Here is a 25673-nt window from a genome sequence, read left to right as displayed (position 1 = left end):
TCCAGCCTGACTCTGTGATGGGAGTCTTTGTAAGATGCTTCAGGTCTCACACTGAGAGAAAGGAGGGATGTGTGTCTATATACCAGACATATGTATAGGGTGATTCAAAAAGATTGGCAAAAAAGTAAAGCTGTTGTCACTCAGTTTTGCACCATTCTTTTTAAATCACCCTGTGTAATATGTATATAGGCCCATTCATGCATCTTGCTCCAGGACCAGCATCTCCGTGATCCCAGGTGTAATGGCCTTGCTTTCTTCCCAGCAGGTGGAAGGGGGTGAGTCGCGTACAGGTAGCAGCCTCTCGCTGGCCCGAGTGCGGGCGCCCAGTGAGGTCTCCAACGGGACCAGCAAGTCCTCCTCCTCTTCGTCGCACTCCAAGAGCCAAAGGAGCTCTTCCACTTACCACCGGCAACGACGGCACAGCGACTTCTGTAAGTGACCCCCACCCCAGCATTGCTGCTACCATCCCATGCCATCTTTGCCCAGTCTTGGACCTGGTTCCCTTGGTCACCACCCGCACTGATGCCAGCCAGTTCTAGGCTGAACAAGCTGTTCCTTACCAGTCCACAGACATTTAGAAACATACTTTACTACTACTACTACTACTACTACAAATAATAATAATAATAATAATAATAATAATAATAATAATAAAGTCCCTGTACTGGAAGGAAGAAGGAATATAAATAAATAATCTCTCTGAAAATCTTAGCCACAGTTGCAGGCGAAACATCAGGAATGTGACCACGTAGCCTGGAAAACACACAGAAAACTACGGATGCAGCTATGAAAGCCTTTGACTTCACAATAATAATAATATTATAAGAATACTTCCAGCTAGGCAGAAGATGAATTATTTCAGTTTTGCAGCTGCCCATGCCCCCTTTTCTTCCTCATCCTCTGCCTAGCTGGAAGTATTTTTAGCAGCATCAGTATTGGGAGGTTGGTGAAGAAAGGCTGGAGAAGTACAGACTTTCAGTGTTGGGGTACGGCAATGCGCCTACACTTAACATTGCAAAAATAGATGGGAAAGAAACCCTTCTCTGGCTATGTGTACCTGTCTGCAACAGGCAAAGTAAACACCACTTTGAGCAAGCATGAAGAGCAAAACGGAGAGAAAAGGAGAAAGCAGGTAAACCTGCCTCACCAGCTGCCTTCAGCCAGACCTCTAAGTTTGTCCACCAAAGTGGAAGCCATAAGGAAAGTAGAGGCTAGTGAAAGCAAAAGTTCTCCTGGATGCATTTTGCAAAAGGGTTTTAAAATGTTACTGTTTAGTTGTGCAAGCCTTGCCTGACCTCTTTGTATCATTTCACATATGCATAACTTTAGTTTTGTAGCAAACGTTTGCTGAAACATGTTAAACTGATTTCCCCCCGATTATTTAATTGTTTTCTTACTTTGCTGTTTTGAGGATTTTTTAAACAATGTCTTTAACAACTTTTTTTTAATTATTGCAGGCTGCTTTATTGGGTGCCACTCTGCAAAAAAAGGCAGGGCATAAATAAATATAATAAGGGAAAATAATAGATTCTTTTCATGCAGTGTAGGAACCAGTGTGTGAGTGTTGGACTATGACTCTGGAGACCAGGGTTTGATTTGCAGCTCAGCCATAGAAACCCAAGTGTCAGCCTCAGAGGAAGGCAATGGCAAACCTCCTCTGAACAAATCTTGCCAAGAAAACCCCATTGTAGGTTCACTGCCTTAGGGTCGCCATAAGTCAGAAATGTCTTGAAGGCACACAACGCACACACACACCTGCAATTGTCCTCTGTGGCCTGAAAGCCCCACTTGGCTCTGATAAAGCTGCCTTGGCAACCTTGACCATCACATCCCTCTTTCCCTGATCCACACCTCAGGATTGCTCTTTCCCTTCTTCTTCTTCTTTGCTCCTTTATCACTCTCTTTCTCTCTGTTCCATTCTCTCCTTCCAGGCGGTCCCTCTCCAGTGCCTATGCATCCAAAGCGGAGCCCCACAAGCACCGGGGATGGCGAGTTGAAGGAGGAGCGCATGCCGTCGCGCAAGGCCAGTTGCAGCGTGGTGAGCAGCGGACGGGGCATCCCCCCCTCCAGCCCCATGGTGAGCAGCGCAAACAACCCCAACAAATCGGAGATCCCCGACCGGCGCAAGGACAGCGCTGTAAACACAGTAAGCGGGTGTTGGTCACCTTGAACATGTCCGATCTTGGCTGATTTCAGAAGCTAAGCAGGGCAGGCCTGGCCAGTACTTGGATGGGAGATCTTTAGGAAGGAATCCCAGGCATCTCCAGGGTGGGCTAGGGAAGAATCCTGCTTCAAACCCTGGAGAGATGTTACTGCCAGTCAGAGTTGAAGATAATGGCCTTGATGGACCAAGGAACGCACTTGGTAAAATGTTTGTGAATTTCATCCAGTTTGGAAAGTTGACACTACACTGCTATAGTGCTTTAACTGCCATGGCAACATCCATTGGAATCCTGGGGTTTGTAATTTAATGAGGCCCAAGAGGTTTCCGGATGAGAATTTTAAATGCCTCTTCCTAAACTGCAAATCCCAGGATTCCATAGGATGCCATGGCAGCTACAGTGGAATATAGCGCCACAGCTGTAATGTGATAAGGAGCCAACTCTACCTCCATCTCAAATTGTTTCTGACCCTCTGCTGACAAGTTGTATGAACCATGTGCATGCCTGTATATGGACACATGCATGAAGACATCACCATAAGCAGGTGCAGAAGTTCACCTGGGCACCCAGCCTCGGCTGATACACCTGGATTTGTTAATGTTTCTGTTCAGAGTCTTGATTTCGACCTGGGATCTTACTCTCTCCTTATAGAACAACATTCCCTCTAGTATGATGACACGGAGGAACACCTACGTGTGTACGGACAGGCCTGGCGGGGAACGCCACTCTCTGCTCCAGAACGGAAAAGAGAACAGGTGAGATCGGGCAGCGTTTGGGAGCAGGTTGGGGCAGAGGTTTTAATTCCAAAAGGGACTCCTGTTTTGATTCTGCCCTGGCAAACCTACCCTACATTCCAGACTTGTGGCTACTCCACTGGTGAGAGAACTGATTCTGCACAGAATAGTCCCACTCTAGTCTGCTTTGAAATATTGTATTCATTTCTGGACACCACTATTCAGGAGGGATATTGATAAGTTGTCACATGTCCAGAGGAGAGTGAGCAAAATGGTGAAAGGTCTGGAAACCATAAAGCCCTATGAGGAGTGGCTTAGGGAGGTGGGTATGTTTAGCCTGGAGAAGAGAAGGTTTAGATATGATATGATAGCCCTATTTAAATATTTGAAGAGATGTCATATTGAGGAGGGAGCAAGTTTGTTTTCTGCAACTCTACAGAATAGGACACAATGGAGCAATGCATGCACACTACAGGAAAAGAGATTCCACCTCAACATTAGGAAGAACATTCTGATGGTCAGAGCTGCTTGACAGTGGAAGATGTTGCCTTGGAGTGTGGTAGCCTCTCCTCCTTTGGAGTTTTTTAAACAGAGGCTGGGTGTCCATGTATTAGGGGTGTTTTGATGTATTCCTCTATGGCAGAATGGGGTTAGACTGGATGACCCTGCAGGTCTTTTTAACTCTAGATTCTATGCTTCTAGGAGAGGCAGCCTTGTGTTTGCACCCATTTCTCTTTCTGCTTTGCAGGAACTCAGGCAGGTTGAGGTCTGAATCTTGGAAATGTCTTCCAGAGCCTTTGAAATCTTGGCCTTTGTTAACTTTTTAAAAAGAGTTCTGCAGTTGTGGAAGCTTGTGTATTCATTTGAGAGTGAAAAAATTAGACAGTTCAGACAAGTTGTGGTTGGACCACAAATCCCAGAATCCAGCAGCAAAAACCTAACAACGCTCCCAAGTCCTGTTTGTCACGTTGTCTGCACTAAAAATGCCATTTTCCACACACACAGAAAGCAGTGTGTCTTTTTGCAGAACAGATCCCAAACTACAAGTTGTCCTTGAAAGCTTCATAGTTTTTGAGGAGGGGGGGGATTTGTTTTTGTCTATGAGAATGAAGTTTGTGAAGGTTGATGCCCCTAATCCATTGGGGATGTCTTTTGAACTACTTCCTGGGAGACAGTGTTGGAGATGGTGGGGAGAAGTGGGATCTCTTTGCTTGTTGTTATGGGGAGCTCGGCTGCCTTTGATTTCCTGTCTCTCCCCCCCCCCCCCCGCGCCCTCCCAGGCAGGAGGTCTATACCCAGCATCCGCTGCCCTCGTTTCTGTCTCTTTCCATGGATTCTGGCTCACTGCTGGCCACGGGCCCAGTTTCCACTGGCCTTGTTCCGGCTTGACGTGGCCTTGGCCCCGGGTTCTTCATGTGACGATGGGCTGTGGGAGAATCCAGGACGGGCCTCGGGGACAGGGACGGGCATCTCTCCTCCGATCCCAGGAAAGCGCATCTCCTCAGCCTGCAGACTAGGGCTGCATCCACACTTGAGGAATAACCCAGTTTGGCCCCAATTTCACTGCCCTGGCTCAAGGCTATGGGATTCTGGGAGTTGGAGTTTTTTGTGGGCCCAGAGGAGAGCCCCTTGGACAGAAAAAGTGAAATGCACAGATGGGTGACAACTGATTGGACAACAATAGATATGAACGGGATCTAAGAGTCTTAGTAGATCGCAAGCTGAGTCAACAGCGTGATGCAACAGCTAAAAAAACCAATGCAGTTCTAGGCAACATCAATATGAGTGTAGTCTCTCAAGGGAAGTAATAGTGCTAATGAAATCTGCTTTGGTCAGACTTCACTTGGATGGTCCTAATTATCTATTCCAAATTTCCACTCTATGATTCTATGACATGGGACCAACAATGTCTTTCCCATCATCCTATAGCTCCGTCACCAGCCGGGTGCCTCCAGCCTCCCCCTCCACCCACAGCATTGCCACCTCGTCCACCTCTTCAGACCGGACACGGCTCTCTCGTGGCACCAACATCCGCAGCACTTTCCACGGCGGCCAAGTGCGGGATCGACGTGGGACTGGGGTGCAAAACGGGCCACCCACCTCTCCCACCCTTTCCCACGAAGCCACTCCGCTGCCCCAGAGCCGCAGCCGGGCCACTTCCAACCTCTTCAGCAAACTCACGTCGAAACTCACACGAAGGTGAGCAACCCGCCAAGGGACTGGAGATGGGGGGGGGGGCAAAGCAGCAATGTGTATATGTGTGGGGGGGGGGACATCCTTCTCTGGTATGGACAGGGGTGTCACTAAGAGGGTGCGGAGAGAGTGGACTGCACCAAGTAATACCCTAAAGTTGGGGGTGATACCACTGCTCCCCAAATGTCTGCCTTTTGGAATAAATGGGCTGTGGGGTTCATCCACATCCCTTTAAAACCCTGGAGCGCAGCAGAACAGTAGGCATGAGCAGGGCAAGGGTTTGTGAATAAAGAAATGAGAGGCCTCAGGGTGTTTTTTTTTTAAATGTTTACTCTTTAAATTTTCTCTATAAACAATCAAATTACCAAATTTTCATTTTAATCACACGAAACTATGTAAATGTAAATATATGTAGGCTGTGCTTATGATGCTGCAATTTAAAGGTATAATTTTAATGTGAGCCAGCATGGGGCAGAGGTTTGAGTGTTGGGCTGTGATTCTGGAGACCAGGGTTTGATTCCCAGATCAGCCACGAAATCCACTGGGTGATCTTGGTCAAGTCACACTCTCTCAGCTTCAGGGGGAAAGAATGGCAAACCTCTTTTGAACAAATCTTGCCACGAAAACCCTCTGATAGGTTTTTTCTTAAGGTCACCGTAAGTTAGAAATGACTTGAAGGCACACAGCAGCAACAAGTTTTTATGTCACAACTGTTGCCGTTACATGCAGTGATATATGGGAATTATGATTTATGAGTAACATTAATTCAAAAAAGCCTTACTAAGGATTCTGCCTGGTGTGGTATGGGAGGTCAATGGGGGAGTGATGCCACGGGTTACAGCACCGGGTGATGCCAACCCTAGTGATGCCACTTGGTGTGGAGAAATAGAAATGGACCAGGCATGCTGGCTGTCTCCTTCCAACTAGTTCATCCCCCCCAGTTGCCTTTGATTTTGTGCCCTCTGTTATCCTAAAACAGAAGTTGTTCCAAGAGCGAAATTCCTACCAAGGCTGTGAAGGTGTGATGGTCCTACAGGGTTTTCCTTGTTGTGTTGCATGGAAATTTAATCAGCCATACTAGCCACAGGATTCTGGGAGCTTTAATCCCAAAGAATTAACTTTTCTGAGCTCTGAATGTGTTTGCATGCTGAACAGCCTCAAATGCATTTGTTCTCAGCCACTGGCACATAAATTATATGCTCATGTGGAAGCAACCTCAATGTGCTTAAGAAGAAGCTCTTTTCTCCCCATTTGCAGGTCCTCAGGATGCAAAGGTGGCATGAGACCCAGGGTACTTCTGCACTGCAGAAATGATGCAGTTTGAGACCACTTTAAGTGCTGTAGCACCACTCTATCGAATCCTGGGATTTGTTGTTTTGACAAAAGTCTTTTGCCTTCTCTGCCCAAAGAGTTTGGATGCCTCCCAGAACTAGAAATCCCAGGGTTCTGTAGGATGGAGCCATGGCAGTCAAAGTGGTGTCAAAGTGCATTATTTCTGCCATGCAGATGCACCCTTGGCCTCCCACAAGCCACCCCTGGGTCGCTTTTGCCCATCCCTGGCTTCTCTGCTCCTGGGAAAGGATTGCTCTCCTCACTAACCTCCTTTGCTTCCCTCCTCCGCCTCCTTCTCCTCTTCCCCCGCGCCTGTTTCACTCTGGCTTTTCTCTGTTTTCAGGGTCACTCTTGACCCCTCTAAGCGGCAGAATTCTAACAGGTGCGTCTCGGGCGCTTCAATGTCTCAAGGATCTAAAATCAGTAAGTCTGGCTGCTCCTGGCTTCTTTTTTTGGCTGAGGGGTAAGGCTTCCTCGCTTGCTTGCCTGCCGGCCTCTGGCTGCCTTCCCTTTGGCTTCACCCCTCTCCTCTCATCCCCGTCTTCTCTCTTTTGCTCTCTTGTAAAAGATGCTTGCCTTTCTCCTTGGCTAGAAAGCAAAGGAATTCCCCAAGAAATAGGCAGCCTGTCCTTGAGGCTGCATTTGCACTGCAGAGATAATCCAGTTTGACACCGCTGCCATGGCTCAGTGATAGGGAAATCTGGGAATTGTAGTTTTGGGTGACATTTAGCCTTCTCTGTCATAGAGGCTTGGTGCCACAAGAAGCTTCTATTTCCAGAATTCTGAGCTTAAAAGTGATGTCAAAGTGTTTCATTTCTGCAATGCGGATGCAGCCTGGATCTACCAAAAGGCAAAAGTACGGAGCCACCAGCCTGCCCTTCCCTCATAATCTCAGGCTCACAGAGCAGCCGGTTGCAGAAAGACTCTCTGCACGTACTCAGAGACACCCTGTTCCTTATATTTTCTGGGCCCAGCCCTTTGGCTACAGTTGCAAAAAGACTCTGTACAGACTCAGAGGCACCCTCTTCCTTATATTCTAGCTCTGAGTTCAGCCCTATGGCTATGGTTGCAGAAAGACTCTCTGCACATACTCAGTGACACTCTCTTCCTTATATTCTAACTCTAAGCAAAGCCCTATGGCTACTCACCAGCCGTAAGTGTGTAAGATCAATAAGCAAGGCCCTGGTAACCAGGACAGACCAGGAGTATGAGTTACCCAAGGGTCCAGGGCTTGGCTCCTTGCTCCACCTGGTTATTGTTCCAGAATTAGGCTGCAACCTCTACTCCATAAGATGACAGCCATAAGCAAGGGGACCCCGTTCTAACTTCTCTGCCCCCTTCCTAATCCTTAATGGGGTAACAGGCCTAACCGAAGGATTTAATATTGCCCTGTATTAAAACTCCCTGCCAACAGAAAGCTAGCATTTCAGGGAGAAGGCGAGGAGAGAACAGTGTATTGACCTGCTAACTCTGACATGCCAACTTGTGTTCTCTTTGTGCTATGGATTTGAGTTAAGTGGGTGGTATGGAAGAGTCTTCCAACAGTTGCGTTTCTCTTCTGCACCCATTTGCAATCTGAATTGGTTCAGCCAGTATCCAGGTAGACCCCCCCCACCCACCCCAGAGGGACTAAGCCCTCCATTCGCAGCACAACTGAGGGCTGATGGTGCAGAGAGGAGGCAGGTGAAAGTAGCGGGTCTTTCCCCATCCTTTGGTGGCCAGAAGCAGGGAAAAGTCCACCTACTGGCACCTTTCCTGTGCCCCACTCCCTGCCTTTCTTGCTTTTGCTCTGACATGACTGCTGTCCTGCTCTTTCTCCTTTTCAGGGTCGCAGACGAACCTGAGAGAATCAGGGGACCTACGCTCACAAGGTACGTTTCCTACTCCCTTCCCAACCAGCATGGCATTGGGTTGGGACCACTTCCCTGGCCAGTGCATCCTCCTTTGAGGGCAGAGGGAACAGATTTCCCCCACAAACTGTATATTGCTGTGAGCATTCCCTGTTGCAATGCCATGCATGTTGTACTACCTTGGTCTTGAATGGGCAATTCAAAACCATTAGCTTTGCAAAAACGTGTTGGTGATGAAAACAGCAAGGACTGCTTTGTTGATAATAAAAAGGACTGCCTGGACTTGCTGGGTCTTTGATGGAGTTTACCAGTTGGGACTGTCAAGATGAACATCCCTGCACTCCACAGTTTATTCCAACAACACTGGTGGATGGATGGCCATCTGTCGGGGATCCTTTGATTTGGATTTCCTGCATGGCAGGGGGTTGGACTGGATGGCCCTTGCGGTCTCTTCCAACTCTATGATTCTATGATTGTTGGGTCCTCCATTTTCCAGAGCTTGGACATGTTGCTTTTCATGAGCTATAACTCTCAAAATCTCCCAGGAGTTGTCATCTCCTCAAAAGAACATTTCCAGGTTCTTTCCTAAGGTCTTAATGGCAGTATGTAATAACATTTTTAGAGGTTGGACAAAGCTGCAGTGAAATGTATGCTGCCCCCTCCCCTTCCCTTGTGCCTGGTACTTTTATATCTTCCCTTCCTTCCAAGGCAGCTTGCAACATAGATTAAAACAAAAGTGACCTATTAATTTTATTTTGTATAGAAACTACAAAACATTTCACTACAGAATCCCATTAAAAACACTTAACAGGTTGAGTCTCCCTTATCTGGATTGCTTGCAACCAGAAGTATTTTGGATTATGGATTTTTTCGGATGTTGGAATATTTACATATACATAGGGAGATATCTTGGCGATGGAGCCCAAATGTAAACATGAAATTCATTTTATATACACCACATACACATAACCCGAAGGTAACTTTATACGTAGTTTTGCACACGAAACAAAGTTTGGGTACACTGAACCATCCGAAAGCAAAAGCGTCACTTTCTCGGCCCACCCAGGTGGACAGCTTTGCATTTTGGAATATTTTGGAATTCCGGATAAGGGAGACTTAGCCTGCATAGAGAGACACAGACTTCCAGATAGGCTGATTCTGGTAGTCTTTTGGGTTTGGTGTTTTCCTCACCGGTGTATCATGCTGACTTCCTTTGACTCTCTGCCTCCAGTTGCAATTTACCTTGGAATCAAAAGGAAGCAGAACCCCGGCTGCTCCGATTTACCTGGAATGTGAAGCTCACCAGCACCCGCTCCGCCGACGCCATACTGGCTGCCCTCCGCCAGGCCACAGACTCTGCCAACTGCTACTGCCACCAGACGGAGCCCTTTGTCCTGTCCTGTACGTACGAGAAGAGCCCCAGCGAGAACTACTGCACCTTCGAGGTGGAGGTGTGCAGACTCCAGCGGTTGGGCGGACTCCACGGGGTGCTTTTCCGGCGCCAAGCCGGCACCTCCCTGGCCTTCCGCAGCTTGGTGGGCAAGATCTCCGACCAGCTGCAACTCTAGGGGGCTGGATCTGCTCCGCGTCAACTGACCCAGAAGGCCGGAAAACTATCGGAGGAGGAGGCTGCATTGGGGCGGATGTGACCCTACCCACCCGACCTGGTTGTAGAAGCTCTCGGGGGCATGGTCTTGTGTCACAACAAGATGAGGAGTTGCTCTGGAGGGTACCTGCTGGTTTTCCAGCTGGCACTACGGACTTGTGGGGTGGTGGATGTGAGATGTGGGGTGCTGAAGAGAGGAACTCCACTCGGACATACAAGGAGGAGCATCTTCCCCTTGCCAGCAACCCTTTCCTGGCCCAAAGCTCCAGGCTGCTGCAAGAAATGGTTGGGAGGTGGAGGAGGGATGAAAAGGGGAAAAGTCAGATGCAAAGGTCATGGCTTCTCTGTGGCTAAGAGCAGCCAAGACAAAGGCTTGCTAGGTCTCCTTTCCTTTATTTTTTTCCTGACAAAGAGGGGGGCGTCTATCTTGCAGTGGCGGGAGCGTGTGAGCCGGAGCCAACATGGCAAGGGAAGAAGAGCGGTGGGCCAAAACTGGTGTCGTGGACACCCCACCCTACACTTCTGGCTTATTCGTGTCATCCCCCAACACTACTCCAATGCTTGGATCCCTGGTCATTATGCTTCCCGGCCCCTGAATCTCATCCCACCACAACCAATTTTAAGGAGCCACCATTTTCTTCATTGGCACATGTCCCTCCATCTTGAATCCAGAAATTGAGGGGAAGAGGGGAAGCTTCAGATTTTCAAACCAGAGATAGTTTTTAATCCCAGGTATAAATGTAGCATTTGGAGTCGATAGCTGTGGGGAAGCAGATTCTAATCCACATCGAATTGGACTCTGTGTGTTTAAATAACAATAATAGTTACCAGAGGGAGTCCAAACCCCACAGATTTAGTCCTGTCTGCCCCCACCAAGGAGGAATACAATAAATATCCCAAATATTTGGAGTGGGTCAGCCCTTAGTCCCAAGCGAAGGAGCAACATTACTGAAAGGGCCATGCGTTGGGGTGCCGGAAACTGGGAGAAGTGTTGAGGTCAGGGCAAGGCCAGATAGAAATGGCTGGCATGGAAATGGGGTGGGACATGGGGCTGCTATCCCAGAGGGGGATAGTTAGGGGTTCAAGTGGGGTCCCTGGGCAACTCCTGAAGCCATTTGACATTGGGCTTCAGCTTGACCACTGCAGCTCCTGGAGGTGGACTTCGGCCTCCGCTACGCAGACCCCCAAAGTGCACCAAGCTCTCGAGAGGCGGCCAGCCCCTTGCCACTGTTACGCCAACCCCCTCCCTCCCTCCACATTGCTGGACTTAGGAAACAAACAATATAAAAACCAGAACCCCCGGTGCTGAGACCGCTCTCTAGCGGAGGCTGGCCCTCCCAGGGGTCGGTTCAAGGGCTCACTCAGACCGATCATCCCAAAAGCTGGGCACCTTGCTGGAGCTGGCTCTCTCCCTGGTGAAAGGGGGAAGGAAATTCCGTATCTGGCATGGCACTTTGCAGGACGGACTCTGGGCACCCTTGGCAAGACCGACAGGCCTTCCGCCCTGGAAGTGGGCCTTGCCACTATTGACCGGCCACGGCAGGTGGCAGCTGAGGATGGATACGGAGGGGGGGGGTCTGGTCTCAGATGGCGGAATGGGCATCTGAGTGAGCTGGGGCAGCAGAGAAGGAGTGAAGGACCCCCATCCCAATCCTGGTAGGAGGGCAGGTGGAGCTTGCAGGGTCCTCACCCAGGTCATTGCAGAGGATGCTGACTTTGGCAGCTCTTAATGGGGAAAATTAAGTAGGTTCCTTTCCTTCCCTGACCCCCCCCCCCTTTGCCACGTTCTCCTCCTCCCAGTCTGTACACTGGTTCCCCTCCCAACACTTTCCCAATTCTCCGCCTGCCCACCCCTCAAATCCTGCCCCTCTCCTCCCCATCTGTACAGCCTCCCCTGTAAATAATAGTCCAGTTAGCCCCCTGTATCATTGGGTAGAGATTATTAAATGAGCCAGCCCTGTAGCCTTGGGACGATTGTAAGTTATTCCAGCCCCAGAGCGACGGTCTGTACTGAATCCTTAATAAACGTAGAAAGCCTCCTCCCGAGTCTGGCTTCCTGTCCTTCTTTCTGCTCTCTATACAGGCCTCTTTAGCAGAGGACTGCTTTGGAGTGAGGAATGGCTTTTTAAAGAAAGAATCACCAGGGCTTACTTGGGACCTCATCGTCTGCAAGGCTGAAGGATGTGCATGTAAGAGGAAGGGCGCTCTGCATATGTTCAGAAGTGCTGTTGTTGCCTTTCATCTTGGCCACTCAGGAAGGCTAAACATGACCTCCAGGTTGAGCATCTCACTACAATACCAAGTTGGCCATTATTAATTTTTAAAAAAATTCTATGCAAGTATTTATATCCTCCTGTCATGAGATGATGCTGCAATCTCTTGCTTGAGCTTCAACTCCCAGCAGCCCTAGCCAGCATCATTAACGGTGTGGAAATATGGGAGTTGCAGTTTAGCAACCTCTGGAGGACTTCATTTTTTCCATCCTTGACTTAATCAGATCAAATTGGAGGACCAGGTCTTCACCAGCTCCTGGACTTCATGGGGAACATGTCACCCTCCAATTTGATGTAAGCTGTTACTGATCCACAACTCCCATCAACCCTGACCACTGGAAGAGCAAGCTGATGCTGGTGCAAGTAACGAGTTGTTGCTCACCAACAGCTGAAAGGCCATGCATTCCTCAACCCTGACCTACACCACTGTCTTGGTGTGCATAATGTCAGTCTGATGCCTCTGGAAAATCTTCAGAGAGAACGTGAAGGCAGTGGACTACTCCTGTTTTGAAGCCCTCATGACCACTGACAGCATTGCATCTTGTGGCAGGGCCTTCTACGAGCTAATAAGAAGCTTAACTTGTCCATTTGGGAGCAGGATGCTAAGTGAGAGACTTATGCAACTGTTTCAGGGCTTATCTATACTTGCCATAGTACTCCAGGCTGCCATTGGAGTATTCTGGTCCCAAAATTGCCCTTTACCTTGCAGGTTTTCAGCTCTCTTCCCCAGTGATGAAGGATGGCTGCCTTTCCACGTGGTCCCTATTTATTGCCTGGTGCCACTGCTGTGGTCAGAACAAGGCACCCAACCATGCTATGGACGCTAGGCACCTTGTTCCAAACTCAGAGTGACTTGCACCCATAGCAGGGACACTGAGTAACCATGCATGAAAAAACATCTACCAAGTGGGCAGCTTCCTACTACCTGCCGCTAAGGAATTCCTTTTTGGGACCCCTCCACCCCCCCCCCCCCGGCCAAGAATGAAGAAGGAAAAGAAAACCAGGAGAAGGAGAAGTCTGTGAGAGGGAGGCAAGGCTTTGTGGCCTACCCTTAGTTTATTAACTCCATCCAGAATGGCTCAGGGGACGGGAGTGTTGGAGGTGACCAAGGGGCACTGCCCTCCAGAGACCCTCGCCCTCTCCTTGGCAAGAGAGAGGAGGGATCCGAGGGGTGCTACCGGGAGCCTTGGGGTCACACGCAGCCCCCGGAGTCCGAGCACCGATCCGCACGCAGGGTGGGCCATGTGGCGGGTGGCGCCGCTCACTTCTGAGCAGGGATCATGTCATCGATGGCCTGGCCTTTCTCCAGCTTCTTCTCCATCTCAACCATGAGCTTCACACCGTCAACCACCAGCTGGACCTGCTCCACCTCGGAGGAACCCAGGCGGTCAGCGTTGGAGATGTCAAAAACGGCACCCACGGCCTCGGTGTCCACACCGCCTGTCATGGGTAAGGGGTGAAACGGAAGGAGAAGGAGAGTCACCTTGGGTCATTTGTCCCATCCAACCAAGGTCAAACTGTGGTCTGTTGAGATCAGCCACATAGCAGCTTTGAAAGTTGCTCCCCGGATCTCTTTTGCAACCTTGGAAATCTGAGAGGCTGAGCTAGGGAAAATGTCCCTTTTTTGGATTTTTGTTCTTCTTGTGTGCCTTCAAGTCATTTCTGACTTATGGAGACCCTAAGGCGAACCTATCATGGGGGTTGGCAAGAATTGCCATTGGCATCATCTGAGGCCCAGAGCATGTGACTTGTCCAAAGTTGCTCAGTGGGTTTCATGGCCAACCTGGGAATTGAACCCTGGTCTTCAGAGTCATACTCCAACACTCAAACCATCCCAAGTCAAAGTGTGGTCACAGTGGCAAAAGTTGTTAATGAGGAGGAATAGACAAGCTGGGAGAGGCTGCAGCAGTTTGCTTTTGCCTGAATTTCCTGGGAAGAGCAAGATCACTGCTGAGTCAATGGGGCACAAATGATTTTTAGACTCTGAATTTTGCAAAAATTGAAGGAAGTTGCATTGCTTTTTTTATTTTTATTTTTGCACTCCTGTTGCACTGCATTTTGCAGCAACTGAAGTGAGCTGAGGACAAAGAGGGAAAGTGAGAGGAGGAAAGGAAACAGGGGCATTTTAAAAGCAGTTGAGGAAGTGGGATGGCAGAGGATTAATCTGGGCTTTCCTTGCCAAATCAGGACAGTGTGAAGGTATGCAACTGTGGTGTACCTACACACGTCCTTTCCCTCTTTTCCTTACCTGTGCCACGCTTCTGCAGGCGGAGGCGCTTCAGGATCTCCTCGAACTTGGCGTGCTTGCTGAGGTGGGCCAGTTTGACATGGACGCCTCCGCGGAGACCGGTGCCCAGGTTGGAGGGGCAGGTCAGGACGTAGCCCAAATGCTCGTTCCAGCTGAAAGGGTGGCCAGCTTGCTTGAAGATCTCCTCAATCTGCAAAGGGAGAGAAGGGGATGGCAAAAGGAACGCTTAACTAAGAATCCCAAAATCTGGGATCCCCACCAGAGCTATGCTATGCTATCTCAAATCTCACATTATACAGAGCATATGAAAACTGAGCCACGGAGCCATCAAACCGGGATTCCTGATTAACACTCCACAATCCAATATTGTCCAGTTTGCCCACTTGCGCCAACTTTTAGGGTCCTTGGTAGGTGAGTTTTATTGCATGCCACTCTGAGATCTTTAGAGAGAGGGCAGACTAGAAATACATAAATAAATAACACAACCATACATTTGGCAGTTATGTAGCCTAGAGGCATCCTGTCCTCTCTGTTCTTGGAAGCTGAGCAGGGTCTGCCCTGGTTAGCAACTGGATGGGAGACCACCAATGAATACCAAGTGCTGTAGGCTATATTTCATAGGAAGGATCTCCCAAAAGGGCAACTCACATGCAATTGCTTTGCGTCTTTGGTGTCTCCAAAGAGCCAATTAGATGCTCAGAAAATCTGAAAATCAATTATCTATTAATTATATTTCTATTCTGAGGTAGTATAGACGGCTCTTTAGTCTTCCCATTTTATCCTCACAACAACCCTGTGAGGGAGGTCAGAGCAAGACAGGGCTATTTGCTCAATGTCACCCAGTGAGCATCATGACACAAGCTGCATATGTGTTGCAGAATTAACGCAGCTTGACAAGACTTCCATGAAAACTTGGGATTTGTAGTTTGGTGAGATATTTAGCCTTCTCTGTCAGAGTGAGCGCCAGTGCCCCCACCAAACTACAAATCCCAGGATCCCAAAGGATGGAGCCATGACAGTGTCAGACTGCATTAATTCTGCAGTGCCAATGCAGCCTACAATGTTATAGTGCTATGATTCCACTTCAACTCAATAGGCTTTCAAATTCTGGAGTTAGTAGTTTAGGGAGGCGCAAGTGCCCCTCTGGCTGAGAATTCCCAATGCCACTCCACAGACTACAAATCACAGGGTCCCAAGAGATGTTGCCATGGCAGCTAAAGTGGGACCATAGTGCTCTAATAGCATTGTGTGATAAGTCTTCTAGTGAGCCACTGGCTACCAAGGAGTATCCAGCCTTACAGATCTGCTATAGGGACAGGTCTGGTTTCATGTGCATCTCTCTCTGCCATGTATTGCCCCAGAGAGACATCTTCCTCTGGTTCCAAAGCTCTTTGCTCACCTTTTGAAGGCCGACGCAGAAGCGCCTGAAAACCTCCTTCATGTTGCCACCCTTCTGCATGGAGATGACACGGAGATGGTCCTCCTCATTCACCCAGACCAAGAAGGTCTTGTTGTCATTGTGCCTGGAAGTTGCAAATGGACCGTCCGGTCAGTTCTTCAAGCCCATCCATGCCCTGTCAATGCATTGCTTAGCACCACCCAAGGTTCCCTTTCAAGTCCTTTGGGGTCTGTTTGACAGCACTGAAGTACAGTACACTGAGATACCACAAACAGCGGCTGTTGCTGCTGTTGTCATGTGCCTTCAAGTAATTTCCGAATTCTGGTGACTCCAAAATCATATTTATTGGTTGTTGGTTGTTGTTCTTCTGTACTGTCAAGTCGTTTCCGAGTTAGGGCAATCCGAAGGTGGACTTACCATGGGATTTCTCTTGGTAAGATTTGCTCAGATGAGGTTTGCCTTTGCCTTTCCCTGAGGTTGAATGAGTGCAACTTGCCTAAGATTACCAGGGATCCAAACCCTGGACCCATATCGAAGCTGTGCAATATTCCTCCTTTTTAGATGTAATATCATTTAGGGGCAAACGATATCACGAACGTAGGCATACCCTACAACTGTCTGGATGTCGAACGGACAATCCCAAATACTCCTCTGCCATCCCACTTTTTCCAGCTGCTTTTAAAATGTCCCAGTTTCTCTCTCCTCCTTCTCCCACTTTCTCCCTTAATCCTCATATTGCAAAATGCAATCCAAGAGAAATATGAATTCATAGATTTTTGTGTTTTTTCGGGCTATGTGACCATGTTCTAGAAGAGTTTGTTCCTGATGTTTTGCCAGCATCTGTGGTTGGCATCTTAAAGGAATGCTGTGCAGATACCAAAGCCACAGATGCTGGTGAAATGTCAGGAATAAACTCTTCTAGAACATGGCCACATAGCCTGAAAAAACCACAAAAAATCTATGGATGCCAGCCATGAAAGCCTTCAGCCTCACAGTATGAATTCGGTCAACTCCACCGGGGAAAGTGGAGAGGAAGGGGCAGAATCTTGCCCTTCCCAGTAGATAAAGGCAAATGCAAACTGGTGCAGCCTCTCCTAGTTTGGTGCTCCTTCCTCAGTAATAACACTTGCTACCTGGGCCACATGCTGATGTTGCTTTGACTGCGCATGTCCCTGCAAAAGGTTCGAGGGTTTGCAAGGCGAGACATTTGGAAGCCGAAGGAAAACGGCACGCCTGAGCATGACGCTTGCCCTCTTTGCTTACCAGATGCCCCTGGCGTCGGGCCAGTCGCGGGCCATTCCGGAGGCGAGCAAAAGTGGGGAGACGGGCTTGTCAAAGAGGAAATGGTCGTCGATGAGCTGCTGCTGCTCCGCATCGGTCATGCTCTTCAGGGGATAGTATTTGCCCTTGAACTCTCCGGACAAGCTGTTCAAAGCTGCCATGCACAAAAGTAAAAGACAGGCTTAGGATCTGCCAGGTGATGGGCCAGATAGTTTGCCAAGGGCTCCTGCGTCATTCTCGCCGCTTGCTGCCCTCACCTTTGATGGAGAGGGCCTCTATGGCACGGCGCTCCCCACGGCTGCAGTGGGGGGGCAAGGTGTACCCCTTGATGCTGCGCCCCGTCCGCACACGGCTGCTGAAGACGTAGTTGGGGTCCAGGTCATCTCCGCCCTGCAGAGAAAGGAGAGAGACAGGGGTGGGATTGCTATAGCCATACCAACATTGATCTGCAGGGAGAGGCGGTATATGAATTATTATTATTACTATTATTATTATTATTATTCTCAGCCACATCAGCACTTCAAGCTGCCTTTTTCTGAGCCAAGTGTAGGGTAAGGATGGGGATAAAGAAAACCAAAACCATATTTTTCCAAGGGCACAGAAACCCAATGAGAAGAATCCAGGCCTTCAGAGAATTTTTGCACTTCAGGACTTATTTTGCGCAAAATTCGCAGAATGGTTGTTTTGAGCAGAAAGCAGCATTTTCTATGCAGCCTCTTCAAAAGCCTTTTCAGGGCAGGAAGTTGCATTTCTGTATAGAAACGTTATTTCCTGCTCAGAAAAGGCTGCTTCTTGTGCGGAAAATGATGTAAGTGGGGACTTTTTCTATGCAAAATTTGCACGTGGTGGTTTTGGGCAGAAAGCAGCATTTTCTATGCAGGGAAAAGCCTTTTCAGGGCAGGAAATAACATTTATTATTATTAAAACATTAAAACAACATTTAAAAAAACACTTTAAAAAGTGTGATTAAAACTGTAAAAAGCTAAAAAAATTAAACACACAAAATTTAAAACAAGGAAAGTTTAAAAAATAACCTAAACCAACCCCCCCCCCAATTTCTATATATGCTGTTTACTGTGCAGAAAATTGTCGTATTCTGTGCAAAGCTGGCTAGCAGTTGCTTTGTGCAAACTTGGCACGAAATTGTCTTCTGCTCAGTTGTTTTTCACAGTTGTGCATGCAACGTTTGCATGCAGTTGTCTTCTGGAGTGGAGGGGACAAAAACCTTTTCTGAGCAGGACATAACATTTCTGTATAGACTGTTTCCCACATAGAAAACACTGTGACTGGAGACGTATTCTGAAGAATATGGATGGCTTTGCATAGGAAACATTGTTTTCTACCTGGGTGTTTCCTGCAGAGAAAATAATATTTCTACGCAGGAAATTTTCCGGCTGCAGAATAACAGCAATGGGGTCTATAGGTGGGGAGTGGACACAAGGCAGTTGTCCATCCAGGTGGAGATCCAGTCCATGCGCCCAGATGTGGCAGCAAGCCTTAAGATGAACTCCAAGATATGGCAACTCCCTCCAAGGGTTTTATTGGTAAGATGTCTTCAGAGGAGGCTTGCCACCATTTTCCTCTGAGGCTGAGAGAGAGTGACTTGCACATGGTCACCATAGTTATGCTAAAGTTTTACGGTCCTTTTTGCAGCTCTGTATCCCAGGATCTCATGTGTGCAACATCAATGTGCTTCCTTCGTTGCATGCATGAGATCCCGGGATACTTCTTCTCCCTCCCCAACCGTCGGACCCTCACCTTCAAATTCTCATGGTTCAGGTCTGTCTTATGCTTGTCGGTGGGTTTGTAGCCACTGTGACGATCTTGGATGACGGGGTCAAAGAAATCCTTGAAGACATCATAGGATTCCTCATCACCGGCCACGCAGCCGACAGTCATGATGAAAGGGTGACCTATATGTATATAAAGGCAGAGGGGATGCAATGTTAAATGAAGGTGATAGGGCAAAAGAAATCCACAAACAGGAGGCAGGATATGTTTATTTCATTTATTCCATTTCTTAGTGTCTGCTTGAGCGCACTGCATTCTGCTCAGGCAAAATCCCAGCATGAAGCTGGACTGGGTGAATGACAGGGCATTCTCCCAGAGGTTGGAAGAGCTGTTTTTTGGGGGGGATTATGACTCTCAGATTCATACTGATGAGAGGTTTTTGGGAGTCTTAGTGTGGAGGAAAATATATTTGGACTACAATTCCCAGTGGCTATTGTCTGGGGGGATGCTGGGAGTTGTAGTCCAAACAAGTGACATTTCCAAACCCCTCAAGCACCTGCATGGGACTTCTCCAAAAGAGCAGGAACCCTTCTGCATTGCATAATCATAGCACTATGACGCCACTTGAACAGTCATGGCAACATCCTATGTAATTATGGGGTTTATATACAGTTTGGTTCCTGGACACACACACACACACACACACACACACACACACACACACACACACCATGGATAACAAAATCCATGGATGCTCAAGTTCCATTAAATACAATGGCATAGTGAAATGGTTTCCCTTATATAAATGGCAAAATCAAGGTTTGCTATTTAGGATTTATACTTTTTTCTCATTGTTCTCAAGCTGTGGATGCTTGAATCTGTGGATAAAGAATCCAAGGAGAAAGAGGGCCAGCTGAAACTTTAAATAGCTTTTTCCAAACTGTTGCCATGAGAGTTCAAGTGGAAACACAGTGCTACAAAGGATATTCTGCATGAAAGGAACCGGGACAAACTGTGTCAAAAGCTTGGAGAGGTTACTTCTGAGCTGGGATGACCACTCCCAGAGTATTGGGATACAGGGAGCTGCAGTCCAAGAGACTAAAGCTTCCCACAGTTTTTTTTTTTTTTTGAGGGGGGGGTCCTGTTCTGAGCTGTGGCTGGGGCGGGGGTCCTACTGACCTGGGTTGTCCACTCCGGTCTGGATGGCGTCGTCGATGGTGAAACCGCTGGGGGTCTCCTTGTCTCTCAGCTTCTTGTACATGTCCAAGGTGAGGACCTTGGCCATGTGGTTGTTGTGCTTGGAGAGGTCAGGGAACTCCTCTTCCGCCTTGAAGTTGAGCTTGTACTTGTTGTGGGTGTTTCCGAAAGGCATTTTGGCGGTGGATGGGACAAGTCCTACCATAAGGCAGAGCAAAAGCAAAGGGGCTCAGTTGAGGGATGCAACCCATTTGGAACAATAATTTCTAGCATTGCAGTCACTTAAAGCTTCAGTTGGAGCATTTAGGAAATAAAGTTTTTTAGGCATCCCAAGGAAAGAAGCAGGCCAAGCGACCCAGGGAATGCAAATATAGCCAAGAGAAGGGTTCTGAATCTGTAAATAATTTCCACGTTCTCACTCTTTGCAATGCTAGAATTTGGGGAATGAATCCTTATTTGAGGGAGCTATGCCCTCTTTTTGCCTCCACCAGTAGATAGATCCCTTGGTATATACCACTGACCATCTCCATTCCCAGTACCTGAACCCTATTCCAGTTTGGCTACAGCTGCATCTGCACTATAGAAGTAATGCAGTTTGACACTGCTTTAACTGCCATGGCTCAACGCTATGGCACCCTGAGATCTGTAGGGTTTCATGTGCATGAACCTAAAAGCAATGTACTATGGACCCTTAAAAAGGCCATGTGGCACACTGGTTTGAGAGTTGGATGAAGGTTCCAGGAGACCAGGGTTCAAATCCCCACTCAGCCATGGAAACCATTTGGGTGACCTTGGCCAAGTTCAGTTCAGTTCGGTTCAGAAGAAAGCCATGGCAAACCTCCTCTGAATAAATCTTGCCAATAAAAGCTCTCACTTTTAAGAGGCAGCATGGTATAGTGGTTTGAGTCCTGGACTAGGGTTCCAGGAGGCCAGGGTTTGAATCCCTGCTTGGTCACAGAAACCCAGTGGGTGACTGTGGGCAAGTCCTATTCTCTCAGAGGAAGGCAAAGGCCAACTTCTTCTGATACAATTTTGCCAAGGAAGCCTTAGGAAAGGTTTGCCATGAGCTGGGGCTGGCTTGAAATCCCATGAGAACCACCACCAAGCAATAACCCTAAGCGCCTGCAGACGTTAGATGAAGGTTTCCAAGAAAGAAAGGAGGGACAAGTGAGACACCAAAGCTGGCTTGAAGATCTTGAAACTGAAAAAGAAGAGGGCAGGGATTGACTTTTCTGCCTTCTGCGGGCATCAAGCCTTGAGGACCAGGGCCAATGTCAAAGCGCTGAGGTCGACTGGCAGAGAGGGCACCAGGCATTGCGCAGACCCTCCAGGCTGCCAAGGAAAGAAACTCCACCCCCTCCACCATCCATTTGCCCCCAGTGAAAAGCCAGGGATATTTTTAGCCACCCTCGAAAGAAAGAAAAAACCATTTTATATATAGCTGCTGGTTTTGTCCAGAAAAGGACGCTGGCGCAGAAGAGGACTTGGCTTGCAAGCTGAGGCCGCATTCCAAGGGCTACTTTTGCAAAGTGTCAGCAGCAGTCCCTGGAGGAGGAAACCCAATCTCTGGCCAGTCGAGGAGCGGGACAGGACTTGGCAGAGAGACCCCAAGAAAGGAAGGCAACCCCAAACCTCCTTTCTTTCACCCTCCGCGAAATGCCAGAGGCAAGAAGAAAACCCCAGGCGGGCGCACATGCAAGGTCACCCAGAGATCTGATGTCAACGGTGCCATTCTAGGCCACCCTAAACCTGGTATCTCCTATTCTCTCAATTGCAACCTCTGTGTAGGGGAGAACATAAAGTAATATAGGCCCTCCTGATACCCCACATTCTACAGTCCTCCCCTCCCAGTTCTTGCATGCTCTTTTGAAAATGTGCATGCTTTTAAAGGGGGGGAGGAAGCCCTGAAAGGAATGCTTTTGCAGCCAAAGTTCATGCATCTGTCGCTGTCCATTTCTCACCCTCCCCACCCAGTCTTCCAATGCAGATCTGGACCTGGCAAAGGGCTTTTTTACCTGACAAGGAGAATCAAAGCCTGCAAATGTTCCTGGGGGCTTTGGTGCTGCCTTCGCTCACTTCAGCACAACAGGTGACCCAAGTGTCCAGCTCAGACACCTAGCATTATATACCCTCCGCTTGGCTCCCATTGGCTGGCCCTGGACTAGGAGCCTGGCTGTGATTGGTCGCCGCTGCCCCTGGCTCTGGCTGGAGATTTGGGCTGGAGTCCTTCCCACCAGACCTGGGCTGCCTGCAAAGGGGTTTGGTCACCGAAGGAGTCCCCAGTGGAGCTCAAATGATTCCTGGGCATCTCCTGGACTGAGACTCTCTTTGGCGCAGAGGCAAGGCCCAGGAATAATCTGTGAAGATGCAAACGATAAGAGTGCCTCTGAACATGTGAAGGGTGCTCCTCCCAGAGCTTGGAGAGCCATTTCTTATAAGTCATTCATTCTGTGGTTTGTTCCAGGGTTTGGAGTGTTACTTCTTAAATGAAGCTGTGATAATCTGGATTTTGTTGTTGTGTGCCTTCGAGACATTTCCAAGATATGACATCCCTAAGGCAAACTTATCATGGGGTTTTCTCAGCAAGATTTTTTCAAAGCTATCCTCTGAGGCTGAGAGAGTGTGACTTGCCCAAGGTAAGCCAATAGGTGTCATGGTTGAGCAGGGAATCGAACCCTGGTCTCCCGAGTCCTAGTGCAATGCTAAAACCACTATGCTACCCTAGTTTGCAATATCAGCATGCAAAATGGTCTTGTAGCACCCTGGAAACAAACTGTGCAAAAGAAGTTGTAGCATGAGCTTCCATAGACTTAGCATCTGAGGCATCTGAGGAAGCAGACCACATCTATGAAAGCTTATGCCACAGTTTCTGAGATAGATAGTGAGAGCCAGCGTCATGTAGTGCTTTGAGCGTTGGACTACAACTCTGGAGATCGAGGTTTGATTCTGTGCTTCAGCATAGAAACCCACTGGGTGACCGTGGGCAAGTCACACTCTCTCAGCCTCAAGAGGATGGCAATGGCAAACCCTCTCTGAAGAAGCTTGCCAAGAAAACCCCTTCATAGGGTTGCCTTAGGGTTGCCATAAGTAAAAAATGACTTAGAGGCACACAAGAACAGCAACAACAAGATAGATGGAAGGCAGCCTTTAATGTTCTTTTACTGCCTCAAAGACAATCACTGCCTTAATATTTCTTAGAGTTGCATCCTTTGGGATGCTTCTGATGGATGATGCCAGAAGAGGCTTTGGTGGTCCAGTTTGAACAGATCATTTCAGAAGGGGCTCCAACTTACCTATCCTAATGTTCAGATAGGGTTATCTTAGGTCCCAAATTGGAGTCCATGCCCTTGGCTTTTGCTTTATGATGGGGAGGATAACATCAGGAAAAAATAATCCAAAAACTAGTTCAGAGCAAAGGATTCTTCTTGTTTCTTAAAGTGGCCAAGTATATGCTTGAAAGATGCCATCAGTTTGGGAGCGAAGGCAAGGCTCTGTGTTGTTTCCCTTTTCCCAAGAGGTAGATTGCTTCTGGTCCTGGAAGCTCCACTGAGCAGCCATTGCTGGAGCCAACTCTCTTCCATGGATCGGCATAATTCCTCTTTAAGACCTTCTAAGCCAGCCTCCGTTATCGCATCCTCGGGCGACACATGCCACACATTTCCCCAGCCCTGTGTGAGAAAAGTCTGTTGTGTTTCTCCTTAGGCCTTGGAAAAAAGGGTTCGGGTTGGGAGTGTGTTTCTAAAGACAGGTTCTCATCTTTAAATGAGTCAGAATTGTGCCCTTCTCTTTCATCAGTGGGTCTCACTCCAGCCCTACAAATGGAAGAGCAGACTTTAAAAGTCAGGGACAAAAGAAAATTAGAACTTTAAATAAATACATGCATACATAGATGTGTTTCTATTGCTCGCTCCAGAAAACCCCACAATAGGTTTGCCTTAGGGTTGCCATAAGTCCAAAATGTGTTGAAGGCATCCAAGAACAAGATGAAGAAGATATAAAATGGCAATCTTTGTTTGGTTTTGTTTTGTTTTTTGGATATTTTAAAAAATATGTTTCCAAGCCATGGATGGTCGAATCTGTGGCTGCAGAATCGGTGGGTATGGAGGGCTGATTGTAAGTATTTAAGATCTCCAAAATCTCACTCTCTGCAATGCTACTTTGGGGTCCCCCGTTACTGCTTTCCTGCCCTCCTTCCTCCTCCTTTTCCAGACCTACAACTGGCATCTGCCACCTGCTCTGAACCCGCCCCATTCCAAGGCTGGCAGGTGTAGAACAGATGTTGTCTGGTCTTTCTAAATGGAGGAGACCCCCACCAGGCCTTCAGCAGCTGTCAAATAAGAAAATGCATTCCTGGGTGCTCATTTCACACATAATATTGGAAACTGGAGCTTGGACAGATGGGAGAGGGCTTAATCCCCCTTCTCCCATCTTCTGCTACGATGAGGGAATACCACTCGTTTTAGGTAAGATGCAAAAACAATGCCATAAGGAAAGATGTAGGAAAACATGTCCAGCAGTAGCCGTCTTGGCCATACAGCAAAGTACAATAATGTCCAAAGTCCCCAAAACAGGGATACTTTTATTTGTTGTGGTTGTGTGCCTTCAAGTCATTTCCAACTTATGGTGACCCGGCCTAAGGTGAACCTATCATAGGGTTTTCTTGGCCCATTTGTTTCAGAAGGGGCTTGCCATTGCCATCCTGTGAGGCTGAGAGAGTGTGACTTGCCAGAGGTCACCCAATGGGATTCCATGGCATAGCCAGGATTCAAACACTGGTCTCCCAGTGTCCTAGTCTGACACTGGAACCATTACACCACGCTGACCCTCATTTGGACCAACCAAAATGCATAAAATACATTTTGCAAGTTTCCGAAGTTCTACTGCCTGTTTCTTCAGGCAAAGGTTTTAAAAACGAAACAGGAGAAAGCAAAAAGAAAAGGTGATGCCAGAGTCATAGGCTTGCATTCTGTTAAGCTGTTGTTGTTGCTCTCAGTTAAGATGTATGGAAGGATATCCATGTAGTCAGAGGCCATTCCTCCCTTTTGGCCAGATGGGCTCTGAAAAGTCCTCTGTCCTTTGCAAGGATATATAATAAGGATGCAGGTAGCCATGCAAAGGACAGAGGCGGCCTGGAGTTTAAATTTTATTTCCTGGACCCAGGAGGTAATGATGCATACCTTTCCACTGTCCCGACTGAGCAGGAACAGTATCTATTAACCCTCTGCCATCCCATTTTTCCAACTGCTTTTACAATGTCCTGGTTTCCCTCTCCTCCTCCCACGTTCCCTCTTGGTTCTCAGCTTACTCCAATTGCTGCAAATTGGGTTAAAAATCCAATAGTAATTGGCACTCCATTAACTCAGAAGAAGGGAGAGGAGAAGGGGGCAGAATATTGCCCTTCCCAGGAGGCTTAGGCAAAAGGAATTAACTGCATCCTCTTATAACTTGTGTGCTTAATAATTTTGGCCACCTTGACCACACTCTGATATTGCATGGCCATATATTGTTTTGGCATTAGAGAGGATGCAATAGGGTTCAACTCACAATGTACCCCAGATTCTGCAAAGGGTACCGCCAAAGCGAAGACCTTCCCAGTTCAATTTCAAGTGGAGGGTTAGGGGGCAGGGGGTCATTCTCTTTTTCTCCATTCCCCCCACAGTGCCTCAT

General features: G+C 48.1%; 2 protein-coding genes across 7 annotated transcripts in view; one reads left to right on the top strand and one right to left on the bottom strand.

The window, feature by feature from the left end:
* The window catches only part of MARK4 (microtubule affinity regulating kinase 4), a 39640-nt gene extending 27723 nt beyond the window's left edge, over positions 1-11917 (top strand). For 2 of the 6 annotated variants that reach the window (XM_089478724.1, XM_089478720.1), the window contains exons 12-17: positions 263-431; positions 1932-2146; positions 2814-2917; positions 4826-5095; positions 8248-8292; positions 9503-11917. In XM_089478724.1, coding sequence (XP_089334850.1) covers positions 263-431; positions 1932-2146; positions 2814-2917; positions 4826-5095; positions 8248-8292; positions 9503-9839 — 1140 coding nt within the window. In that variant the 3' untranslated portion in view covers positions 9840-11917. Of the gene's footprint in view, positions 1-262; positions 432-1931; positions 2147-2813; positions 2918-4825; positions 5096-6764; positions 6845-8247; positions 8293-9502 lie in introns of all 6 variants that reach the window. The other 4 variants (XM_089478723.1, XM_089478722.1, XM_089478719.1 and 1 more) reach the window with 4 other exon arrangements.
* Positions 11918-13166: 1249 nt separating this feature from the next.
* Positions 13167-22110, bottom strand: CKM (creatine kinase, M-type). Its single transcript, XM_089478215.1, has 8 exons — positions 22022-22110; positions 19989-20204; positions 18837-18991; positions 17336-17468; positions 17061-17232; positions 15798-15921; positions 14399-14588; positions 13167-13590 (listed from the first exon to the last, which is right to left on the bottom strand). The coding sequence occupies exons 2-8, from the start codon at positions 20179-20181 to the stop codon at positions 13412-13414; spliced, it is 1146 nt and encodes a 381-aa protein (XP_089334341.1). The 5' UTR covers positions 20182-20204; positions 22022-22110; the 3' UTR covers positions 13167-13411.
* Positions 22111-25673: the final 3563 nt, after the last annotated feature.

This window comes from Sceloporus occidentalis, unplaced genomic scaffold (genome assembly GCF_023333645.1).
Source record: "Sceloporus occidentalis isolate IW3139 unplaced genomic scaffold, rSceOcc1.0.p SCAF_13, whole genome shotgun sequence".
NCBI classification, from domain to species: Eukaryota; Metazoa; Chordata; class Lepidosauria; order Squamata; family Phrynosomatidae; genus Sceloporus; species Sceloporus occidentalis.
The sequence above is the reverse complement of the archived record's forward strand: the minus strand, read 5'-3'. Positions and strand labels throughout refer to the sequence as shown.

Excerpts from the sequence above, each read along its gene's own strand:
- CKM (XM_089478215.1), bottom strand. The coding sequence starts at position 20,181 with ATGCCTTTCGGAAACACCCACAACAAGTACAAGCTCAACTTCAAGGCG. Across the intron at positions 18,992-19,988 it reads GACCGGAGTGGACAACCCAG|GTCACCCTTTCATCATGACT; the intron begins GTCAGTAGGACC and ends ATATACATATAG. Across the intron at positions 17,469-18,836 it reads TGAACCATGAGAATTTGAAG|GGCGGAGATGACCTGGACCC; the intron begins GTGAGGGTCCGA and ends CTTTCTCTGCAG.